General features: G+C 50.3%; 1 protein-coding gene across 6 annotated transcripts in view; it reads right to left on the bottom strand.

Moving 5' to 3' along the window:
* GSE1 (Gse1 coiled-coil protein) overlaps positions 1-12105 on the bottom strand; it is a 337588-nt gene that overhangs the window by 182782 nt on the left and 142701 nt on the right. Inside the window, exon 1 of one of the 6 annotated variants that reach the window (XM_073554897.1) lies at positions 7242-7383. The exons of 4 other annotated variants lie outside the window; for them this stretch is intronic. In XM_073554897.1, the coding sequence (XP_073410998.1) occupies positions 7242-7275 (34 nt within the window). In that variant the 5' untranslated portion in view covers positions 7276-7383. Of the gene's footprint in view, positions 1-7241; positions 7384-12105 lie in introns of those variants that run through there. One more of the 6 variants, XM_073554901.1, reaches the window with a different exon arrangement.

Consider the following 12105-nt stretch of genomic DNA (forward strand, 5'->3'; position numbering starts at 1 on the left):
CTTGTGAACAGCAGTTTTCAGCTCTTTCCACAGATTCTCGATTGGATTCAGGTCTGGACTGTGACTTGGCCATTCTAACACCTGGATACGTTTATTTGTGAACCATTCCATCGTAGATTTTGCTTTATGTTTGGGATCATTGTCTTGTTGGAAGACAAATCTCCGCCCCGGTCTCAGGTCTTTTACAGACTCCAACAGGTTTTCTTCAAGAATGGTCCTGTATTTGGCTCCATCCATCTTCCCATCAATTTTAACCATCTTCCCTGTCCCTGCTGAAGAAAAGTAGGCCCAAACGATGATGCTGCCTCCACCATGTTTGACAGTGGGGATGGTGTGTTCAGGGTGATGAGCTCTGTTGCCTTTACGCCAAACATATTGTTTGGCATTGTTGCCAAAAAGTTTGATTTTGGTTTCTTCTGACCAGAGCACCTTCTTCCACATGTTTCGTGTCTCCCAGGTGACTTGTTGCAAACTTTAAACAACACTTTTCATGGATATCTTTGAGAAATGGCTTTCTTCTTGCCACTCTTCCATAAAGGCCAGATTTGTGCAGTGTACGACTGATTGTTGTCCTATGGACAGCCTGTCCCACCTCAGCTGTAGATCTCTGCAGTTCATCCAGAGTGATCATGGGCCTCTTGGCTGCATCTCTGATCAGTCTTCTCCTTGTTTGAGATGAAAGTTTAGAGGGACGGCCGGGTCTTGGTAGATTTGCAGTGGTATCATACTCCTTCCATTTCAATATGATCGCTTGCACAGTGCTCCTTGGGATGAAAAAAGTTTTGGAAATCATTTTGTATCCAAATCCGGCTTTAAACTTTTCCACAACAGTATCACGGACCTGCCTGTTGTGTTCCTTGGCCTTCATGACGCTCTCTGTGCATCAAACAGAACCCTGAGACTATCACAGAGCAGGTGCATCTATACGGAGACTTGATTACACACAGGTGGATTGTATTTATCATCTTTAGTCATTCAGAGATCCACAATGAACTTCTGGAGTGAGTTTGCTGCACTGAAAGTAAAGGGGATGAATAATATTGCACACCCCACTTATCAGTTTTTGAATTTGCACAAAAATTTGAAATAACCAATAAATTTCATTCAACTTCACAATTGTGTCCCACTTGTTGATTCTTCACCAAAAATTTACATTTGGTATCTTTATGTTTGGAGCATATGTGGGAAAAGGCTGAAAAGTTCCAGGGGGCCGAATACTTCCACAAGGCGCTGTAAGAGGTTAAAAACTGGTTCAAATGTAATGCTTCTCACAGCTGACGGTTTGTTTCAATGTGTCCATATCTAGAGAATCCTGTGAGAGAAACCCAGTGGCACAAATCTCTTCTGAGCTGATAATTTGCTACAATGTGTCAGTTCTTCTCCTGTGGGCCATGTTGGTCCTGTGAAGGTTGTCGGCCTCGTGCCCACTCCTCCGGGTGGCTCCGATAGTGCAGGGTTAGGCCCTGGCTGCGGGGCGCTGACTATTAGTGACTGCCGCGGTCTCCTACAAGTGATGGAGTAACGGTGCCGCCTCCTTGGTTTTGACTGAAGTGTTAATTACCCCTTTTTGTTGTGCAGCAGCCGAATGTTCATTTCTAATTCATCGAGAAGGAAGGTTTTAATTAAGCGCGTCCCTGCTGGAAACATAAAACACATTAATATGGTAATAATGCCGGGAGGGAAGTGAGCGGCCATGTTCACTACCGGGGGAAGGAGAACGGTCCGGTGTCACCTGCGCCATCAGACCACCTGATTCCTGCGCCCCCTGCTCCTCACCGCCATTTCATTGGTCCGCCAGGTATGCGCCTTGATGGTGGGGCCCCAGGGTCTGCGCCTCCTGGGGTCATCTCGCGGGGCACTGGTCGCCTCGTTTTCCCCTATTTTTATCATAGCCGCTCGTTACGTCCCCTAGAACCGTGCGAGCGCTTGTCGGGAGGCGCGCGGCTCCGCTGCTATAAATTATGCAGAGCCTTCCATACTGACAGGTTGGAGCAGAAATAATGTAAAATCCGGCCTGATGCATAATGCATGGCGGCAGCTTGACGCCGACATTTCTTCCCTGCTCGGCGTCCTTTTGTCGGCACATTTAGGCCCCGGTTCCCGGTCTCAGGAGGGTAACACCTTGTCATCCAAGGAAAGAGCGCGTGAAGCAGCAGAGGCGCGTCCTGTTCACACACGGCAGAAAGGGCGATGCCCACCCCGCCATCTGAACCTGCTCCCCAATCCTCAGGGTCCCCACAACTTCCTCCATCACGCGGCTGCTGGTCGTACATAAAGGCACCCACACCGTGACCACCATCCACTGAACGCCTCCCATGGGCACTTTATTGGGGGGCTCTCTTGCACAGTTTCCTGCAGCTGGCACTGTACATGGCCGCAGTTTGGCCAAAACTTTGCAGCGTGTGACCTCTGCGCTCGCCATGGTGGTGGCCGACCGACACTTATCAAGACCTCTGCTTACAGTCAGTGAATGGGCGATTCCTCCAGCCGCAGAAGACCTTCACCCGACACCTGGCGGGGGCTGCAAGATGCACAAGAACCCGTCCTGCACTGACACAGTGTCACAAACTGCAGTAGGTCTGATACATGGTGACAAGCCCCCCAGCTGCGAGAAGATGTCTGCAGCCTCTGGAAACAAACGATGCGTCAATTCACTGACAGCAAGCGGAGATCTAGAAAAACAAGTCAGGAATTGGGGGGGCAACAGATATTCGGAGGTCTTTTCAGCTGGACCGGCAACAGCAACATTTTGATCCATGTGTGAGGCGGAATGAGAGGGATAGTCCCCAATGTGGCCGCCCCTGCGGGCAAACATCATGTCGGCCCCATGACCTTGATGATTTGCATGGGTGCGCTGTGCGCCTGGCCATGCACGTGCCCCCTCCCCTGCCACGGCTCATATTCTCCCCATCATTACCAGCAGATCTGGACGCCGGCTCCAGGGGTTTCCTCTCTAGAATCCTGGCAGAACCTTTCATTCTTCTCAACAATGTAAAAAAAGGGAATAAATCAGCAGAAAATCATCTGGTAACATAAGGGCACCCGCCCCTCAGTGCTGCCCCCCAGTGACACAAGGCTGCCCCATCCGTCAGATTCCTGCACCCGCTACCGCCACATTTACTCCTGATCACAGTCTCTTCTCGGAGGAATTCACTTAATTGAAGCTTTCAGCTCTGCATTGTGGCGGCAGCTCTCATCCTCCTGCACAAGCTGCTCCCGGGGCTTCGGGCTGCATTAATTTTACAAAGAACAGGTGTCAGATAAAAGATGAAGAGGAGCAGGACAGACAGCAAGGAACAGAGCAAGCGAGAGACAGATGTGTCTGAGAAGCAAGAGTGACACCGAGGAACATGGAGGTACGAGGGGCGCGAGGAGAAGAATGTACAATTGTGGGGCTTCAGAGCTGAAATCTATCCAACATTTATTGTGGTTCTAATGTCTGCAAAGTGTTGTCAGTCACCTGATGTACCTGCCCCCCTGCATTATAGGAGCTCAGGAGAGGTAGGAGTCACAGTGACACCACCAGCAGAATAGTGAGTGCAGCTCTGGGGTATAATACAGGAAGTAACTCAGGATAAGTAATGTAATGTATGTACACAGTGACTGCACCAGCAGAATAGTGAGTGCAGCTCTGGAGTATAATACAGGAGGTAACTCAGGATCAGTAATGTATGTACACAGTGACTGCACTAGCAGAATAGTGAGTGCAGCTCTGGGGTATAATACAGGATGTAACTCAGGATCAGTAATGTATGTACACAGTGACTGCACCAGCAGAATAGTGAGTGCAGCTCTGGAGTATAATACAGGATGTAACTCAGGATCAGTAATGTAATGTATGTACACAGTGACTGCACCAGCAGAATAGTGAGTGCAGCTCTGGGGTATAATACAGGAGGTAACTCAGAATCAGTAATGTAATGTATATACACAGTGACTCCACCAGCAGAATAGTGAGTGCAGCTCTGGGGTATAATACAGGATGTAATTCAGGATCAGTAATGTATGTACACAGTGACTGCACCAGCAGAATAGTGAGTGCAGCTCTGGGGTATAATACAGGATGTAATTCAGGATCAGTAATGTATGTACACAGTGACTGCACCAGCAGAATAGTGAGTGCAGCTCTGGGGTATAATACAGGATGTAACTCAGGATCAGTAATGTAATGTATGTACTCAGTGACTGCACCAGCAGAATAGTGAGTGCAGCTCTGGAGTATAATACTGTATGTACACAGTGACGCCGCTGTTTCTGTAGAATTATACGTTCACTCTTCCATGGAGATCGGTGGCGCGTTTGCTTTTACTGTATGTATCCGGAGTTAGTTTTGTGGTTCATCGCTGCACATATTTCCCACACCGCAGCGTTGTGTGAATTTCGCCTTAGGGGGTCTACAGCTGCATCAATCACGCCCCTGTATTCAGGAACACCAGGGGCCTGTAGGTGGCACTCAGCTGATGCGACTGCCAATCCTCCTTCGGTGCCCGGGGGCCGAGTGCTCGTCCTGACAACAATGCCAGTCTTTGTGTTACTGCAGAGTCGGCTGCCGGAGTCAGGAGCGGAGCCAGGCCGCAGCCATCACAATTAATAGCCAATTCTCCCGCAACACCCATCAAATTAAACTGGTGTCCAGGGCCTGGCAGGACGGCAGCGCTAAGTACTGGCTGATAATGAGGTTTAATGGACCTGGCCTTTATTTTACGGCCCCTCCAGACTCAGATGTAAAGATTTCATCCACCGGTGGAGGAATCTGCCTGTCTGTTCGTCCTGCGAGGTTAATGCTCAGGGCGCCATATCACTCCAAACGTGATACTTCTCACTGCTGAGGGTTCGTTACAATGCATCAGTCTAGACCAATACCAAGTAAATGGATCAGTATCAAGTACAGGGCACCTCTCCAGCCCTGACAGCTTGTTACAATGTATCAGGCTCTGTTTGAGGTTACACTGAGTGTATAATGTAGCGAGTGAATGGAAACATAATAAATTATCATTTTCAGCAGCATTTACTTCCTTCCGTTACAATGTATCAGCGCAGGTAGTGATGTCACAGATTTGTGCTGCTGACCGGATTAGATACAATGTAGCAAAGACGCAGTTTTGTGATCAACACGAAGACTTTGTGGGTCCCGAGACGGACGGACCACTTCTGCTTTACGTCGTGTCATGTGACCGCGGTTGCAAGTTTCCTGAATCTTTGGCAACTCCAGAATAAAATATAGATGAGATTAATAAAATGACACTGAAGTAGAAGCCGGACACAACGAAACGTCTCCCCTGCATCTACAACTTTGTCATTTCCCGCTGCTGTGGGAATAATATCCGGGGACAGCGATGCCGGCGGGGGATCGGGGGTCGCCTCCAGCTATAAAAAGTGCCCTAAGGACACATCTGGGATGTGCAGATAATGAAGACGAGCCACAAATTATACATGTGACGGCGCCTCCACGCCTCATTAAGGGGACGGTGGATGTAATCCCCGGGGGGGGGACGATACAAGGGAAGGGGAGAAGATTCTCACAAATGGCAAACTTGGAGCTTCGGTGCCGCTCACAAAAGCTTAACTTGCAATAAAAAAAAAACGAATGGAAAGAAAATTATGACGCCCAAGTCAGACGATGTGGGGGAGGGGAGTCAGCGAAAACGCAAACGTTTATTTCTCCCATCACATTTTGTATAGCCAAGGATTAATGGCGGCTCTTCCAGCCGTACGTGCTGCAGCGCCGCTAATAAACAACATGTCTCCAATTATCAGCGCTTGATCCGTGCCGTTCCCCACATCACAGCGGATGGCGGGCTCATCACATCTGGATCGTGTCAGCTCGGCGAACGAGGCCTGCCACAATCAGTAGGGCTGAGCGAAGCCAGAGCCGCTGCTCCCACCCCAGCAACGCTGATCCTATCGGCACCAGAGAGGACGCCGTGATTCAATAAGAGCAAACGAGCCCCGGTAATGGCAGATTCAATTACTCTGTATTAAAGGTCCAGGTCACATGATGAGGTGACGCGCTCATCAATCAGACACATCTGACTCAGAAGATGCACTAGATACACGGGATACAGGAGATGCACCGGGTACACGGGGCATCATTACCAGAAACGGATCCTGAGGAGCAACCGACGGCCAATAATAGAGAGCAAGAGCCGATCTACAGGTGACCAACATGGTGCATCTAATCCCATCAAGTGTGATGTACAGCACCATGGAATTAATGGTGCTATATAAATAAAAAATAATAATAATACCCTGCAGTATGACCGACCCATCAATAAGCAATCAATACCACAAACGACCGCCTCCAGAGCTGCCCTCTCTATTCTGCTGGTGCAGTCACTGTGTACATACATTACATTACTGATCCTGAGTTACATCCTGTATTATACTCCAGAGCTGCACTCACTATTCTGCTGGTGCAGTCACTGTGTACATACATTATATTACTGATCCTGAGTTACATCCTGTATAATACTCCAGAGCTGCACTCACTATTCTGCTGGTGCAGTCACTGTGTACATACATTATATTACTGATCCTGAGTTACCTCCTGTATTATACCCCAGAGCTGCACTCACTATTCTGCTGGTGCAGTCACTGTGTACATACATTATATTACTGATCCTGAGTTACCTCCTGTATTATACCCCAGAGCTGCACTCACTATTCTGCTGGTGCAGTCACTGTGTACATACATTACATTACTGATCCTGAGTTACATCCTGTATAATACTCCAGAGCTGCACTCACTATTCTGCTGGTGCAGTCACTGTGTACATACATTACATTACTGATCCTGAGTTACCTCCTGTATTATACCCCAGAGCTGCACTCACTATTCTGCTGGTGCAGTCACAGTGTACATACGTTACATTACTGATCCTGAGTTACCTCCTGTATTATACCCCAGAGCTGCACTCACTATTCTGCTGGCGCAGTCACTGTGTACATACATTACATTACTGATCCTGAGTTACATCCTGTATAATACTCCAGAGCTGCACTCACTATTCTGCTGGTGCAGTCACTGTGTACATACATTACTGATCCTGAGTTACATCCTGTATTATACTACAGAGCTGCACTCACTATTCTGCTGGTGCAGTCACTGTGTACATACATTACATTACTGATCCTGAGTTACATCCTGTATTATACCCCAGAGCTGCACTCACTATTCTGCTGAAGCCAGGATTTATCATGCCTTGCCCTCTCTGCTCCACAGGACTACAGAAGGGTCCTACCTCTGGGGTCAGTTGGAGGGGTCACCCTCTGCATCTTTGCCTGTAGCTTTGTACATCTCACACCTTTTCCACCTGGAGATAAATCAGTAACTTCTGGAAACTTTACAGGAAATGATGGGAAATGCTGTAATCTTCTTCCTCTAGAAGCGCTAGGAGTGGCAGCTTCAGGTGAGGGCAGAGTCTGGAATCTTACGGCAAACAGACTGGAAACGCGAAGCGACATGTCGACAAGCAGAGGTTAACTCCTTCAAGCATCTGGCAACATAAAGCGGGACAAACATCTGGAAGTGAAAGCAAACGCTGCGGACAAAGAGGCAACACGTTGAGTATATGAGCATATAGGCCCCGACACTGCTACATGCTACCATAGGGAGCAGACCTCCTATCCAGGGTGCACTATATGCTACCATAGGGAGCAGACCACCTATCCAGGGTGCACTATATGCTACCATAGGGAGCAGACCTCCTATCCAGGGTGCACTATATGCTACCATAGGGAGCAGACCTCCTATCCAGGGTGCACTATATGCTACCATAGGGAGCAGACCTCCTATCCAGGGTGCACTATATGCTACCATAGGGAGCAGACCTCCTATCCAGGGTGCACTATATGCTACCATAGGGAGCAGACCTCCTATCCAGGGTGCACTATATGCTACCATAGGGAGCAGACCTCCTATCCAGGGTGCACTATATGCTACCATAGGGAGCAGACCTCCTATCCAGGGTGCACTATATGCTACCATAGGGAGCAGACCACCTATCCAGGGTGCACTATATGCTACCATAGGGAGCAGACCTCCTATCCAGGGTGCACTATATGCTACCACAGGGAGCAGACCTCCTATCCAGGGTGCACTATATGCTACCATAGGGAGCAGACCTCCTATCCAGGGTGCACTATATGCTACCATAGGGAGCAGACCTCCTATCCAGGGTGCACTATATGCTACCATAGGGAGCAGACCTCCTATCCAGGGTGCACTATATGCTACCATAGGGAGCAGACCACCTATCCAGGGTGCACTATATGCTACCATAGGGAGCAGACCTCCTATCCAGGGTGCACTATATGCTACCATAGGGAGCAGACCTCCTATCCAGGGTGCACTATATGCTACCATAGGGAGCAGACCTCCTATCCAGGGTGCACTATATGCTACCACAGGGAGCAGACCTCCTATCCAGGGTGCACTATATGCTACCATAGGGAGCAGACCTCCTATCCAGGGTGCACTATATGCTACCACAGGGAGCAGACCTCCTATCCAGGGTGCACTATATGCTACCATAGGGAGCAGACCTCCTATCCAGGGTGCACTATATGCTACCATACGGAGCAGACCACCTATCCAGGGTGCACTATATGCTACCACAGGGAGCAGACCATCTATCCAGGGTGCACTATATGCTACCACAGGGAGCAGACCACCTATCCAGGGTGCACTATATGCTACCATAGGGAGCAGACCTCCTATCCAGGGTGCACTATATGCTACCACAGGGAGCAGACCACCTATCCAGGGTGCACTATATGCTACCACAGGGAGCAGACCATCTATCCAGGGTGCACTATATGCTACCATAGGGAGCAGACCACCTATCCAGGGTGCACTATATGCTACCACAGGGAGCAGACCACCTATCCAGGGTGCACTATATGCTACCACAGGGAGCAGACCATCTATCCAGGGTGCACTATATGCTACCATAGGGAGCAGACCACCTATCCAGGGTGCACTATATGCTACCACAGGGAGCAGACCACCTATCCAGGGTGCACTATATGCTACCACAGGGAGCAGACCACCTATCCAGGGTGCACTATATGCTACCATAGGGAGCAGACCACCTATCCAGGGTGCACTATATGCTACCACAGGGAGCAGACCACCTATCCAGGGTGCACTATATGCTACCACAGGGAGCAGACCATCTATCCAGGGTGCACTATATGCTACCATACGGAGCAGACCTCCTATCCAGGGTGCACTATATGCTACCACAGGGAGCAGACCACCTATCCAGGGTGCACTATATGCTACCACAGGGAGAAGACCACCTATCCAGGGTGCACTATATGCTACCACAGGGAGCAGACCTCCTATCCAGGGTGCACTATATGCTACCACAGGGAGCAGAGCACCTATCCAGGGTGCACTATATGCTACCACAGGGAGCAGACCACCTATCCAGGGTGCACTATATGCTACCACAGGGAGCAGACCACCTATCCAGGGTGCACTATATGCTACCACAGGGAGCAGACCACCTATCCAGGGTGCACTATATGCTACCACAGGGAGCAGACCTCCTATCCAGGGTGCACTATATGCTACCACAGGGAGCAGACCACCTATCCAGGGTGCACTATATGCTACCACAGGGAGCAGACCTCCTATCCAGGGTGCACTATATGCTACCACAGGGAGCAGACCACCTATCCAGGGTGCACTATATGCTACCACAGGGAGCAGACCTCCTATCCAGGGTGCACTATATGCTACCACAGGGAGCAGACCTCCTATCCAGGGTGCACTATATGCTACCACAGGGAGCAGACCACCTATCCAGGGTGCACTATATGCTACCACAGGGAGCAGACCATCTATCCAGGGTGCACTATATGCTACCACAGGGAGCAGACCTCCTATCCAGGGTGCACTATATGCTACCACAGGGAGCAGACCACCTATCCAGGGTGCACTATATGCTACCACAGGGAGCAGACCTCCTATCCAGGGTGCACTATATGCTACCACAGGGAGCAGACCACCTATCCAGGGTGCACTATATGCTACCACAGGGAGCAGACCTCCTATCCAGGGTGCACTATATGCTACCACAGGGAGCAGACCTCCTATCCAGGGTGCACTATATGCTACCACAGGGAGCAGACCACCTATCCAGGGTGCACTATATGCTACCACAGGGAGCAGACCTCCTATCCAGGGTGCACTATATGCTACCACAGGGAGCAGACCTCCTATCCAGGGTGCACTATATGCTACCATACGGAGCAGACCTCCTATCCAGGGTGCACTATATGCTACCACAGGGAGCAGACCACCTATCCAGGGTGCACTATATGCTACCACAGGGAGCAGACCTCCTATCCAGGGTGCACTATATGCTACCACAGGGAGCAGACCACCTATCCAGGGTGCACTATATGCTACCACAGGGAGCAGACCTCCTATCCAGGGTGCACTATATGCTACCACAGGGAGCAGACCACCTATCCAGGGTGCACTATATGCTACCACAGGGAGCAGACCATCTATCCAAGGTGCACTACATGCTACCACAGGGAGCAGACCATCTATCCAGGGTGCAGTATATGCTACCACAGGGAGCAGACCTCCTATCCAGGGTGCACTATATGCTACCACAGGGAGCAGACCTCCTATCCAGGGTGCACTATATGCTACCACAGGGAGCAGACCTCCTATCCAGGGTGCACTATATGCTACCACAGGGAGCAGACCTCCTATCCAGGGTGCACTATATGCTACCACAGGGAGCAGACCTCCTATCCAGGGTGCACTATATGCTACCACAGGGAGCAGACCTCCTATCCAGGGTGCACTATATGCTACCATAGGGAGCAGACCTCCTATCCAGGGTGCACTATATGCTACCATAGGGAGCAGACCTCCTATCCAGGGTGCACTATATGCTACCATAGGGAGCAGACCTCCTATCCAGGGTGCACTATATGCTACCATACGGAGCAGACCTCCTATCCAGGGTGCACTATATGCTACCACAGGGAGCAGACCTCCTATCCAGGGTGCACTATATGCTACCACAGGGAGCAGACCATCTATCCAGGGTGCACTATATGCTACCATAGGGAGCAGACCATCTATCCAGGGTGCACTATATGCTACCACAGGGAGCAGACCTCCTATCCAGGGTGCACTATATGCTACCATAGGGAGCAGACCTCCTATCCAGGGTGCACTATATGCTACCACAGGGAGCAGACCACCTATCCAGGGTGCACTATATGCTACCACAGGGAGCAGACCTCCTATCCAGGGTGCACTATATGCTACCACAGGGAGCAGACCATCTATCCAGGGTGCACTATATGCTACCACAGGGAACAGACCTCCTATCCAGGGTGCACTATATGCTACCATAGGGAGCAGACCTCCTATCCAGGGTGCACTATATGCTACCACAGGGAGCAGACCACCTATCCAGGGTGCACTATATGCTACCACAGGGAGCAGACCTCCTATCCAGGGTGCACTATATGCTACCACAGGGAGCAGACCTCCTATCCAGGGTGCACTATATGCTACCATAGGGAGCAGACCTCCTATCCAGGGTGCACTATATGCTACCACAGGGAGCAGACCTCCTATCCAGGGTGCACTATATGCTACCACAGGGAGCAGACCTCCTATCCAGGGTGCACTATATGCTACCACAGGGAGCAGACCATCTATCCAGGGTGCACTATATGCTACCACAGGGAGCAGACCTCCTATCCAGGGTGCACTATATGCTACCACAGGGAGCAGACCTCCTATCCAGGGTGCACTATATGCTACCACAGGGAGCAGACCTCCTATCCAGGGTGCACTATATGCTACCACAGGGAGCAGACCATCTATCCAGGGTGCACTATATGCTACCACAGGGAGCAGACCTCCTATCCAGGGTGCACTATATGCTACCATAGGGAGCAGACCTCCTATCCAGGGTGCACTATATGCTACCATAGGGAGCAGACCTCCTATCCAGGGTGCACTATATGCTACCACAGGGAGCAGACCTCCTATCCAGGGTGCACTATATGCTACCATAGGGAGCAGACCTCCTATCCAGGGTGCACTATATGCTACCATAG

This window comes from Dendrobates tinctorius, unplaced genomic scaffold, assembly GCF_039654945.1.
Source record: "Dendrobates tinctorius isolate UK_male_01 unplaced genomic scaffold, ASM3965494v1 ptg000214l, whole genome shotgun sequence".
In the NCBI taxonomy this organism is placed as follows: Eukaryota; Metazoa; Chordata; class Amphibia; order Anura; family Dendrobatidae; genus Dendrobates; species Dendrobates tinctorius.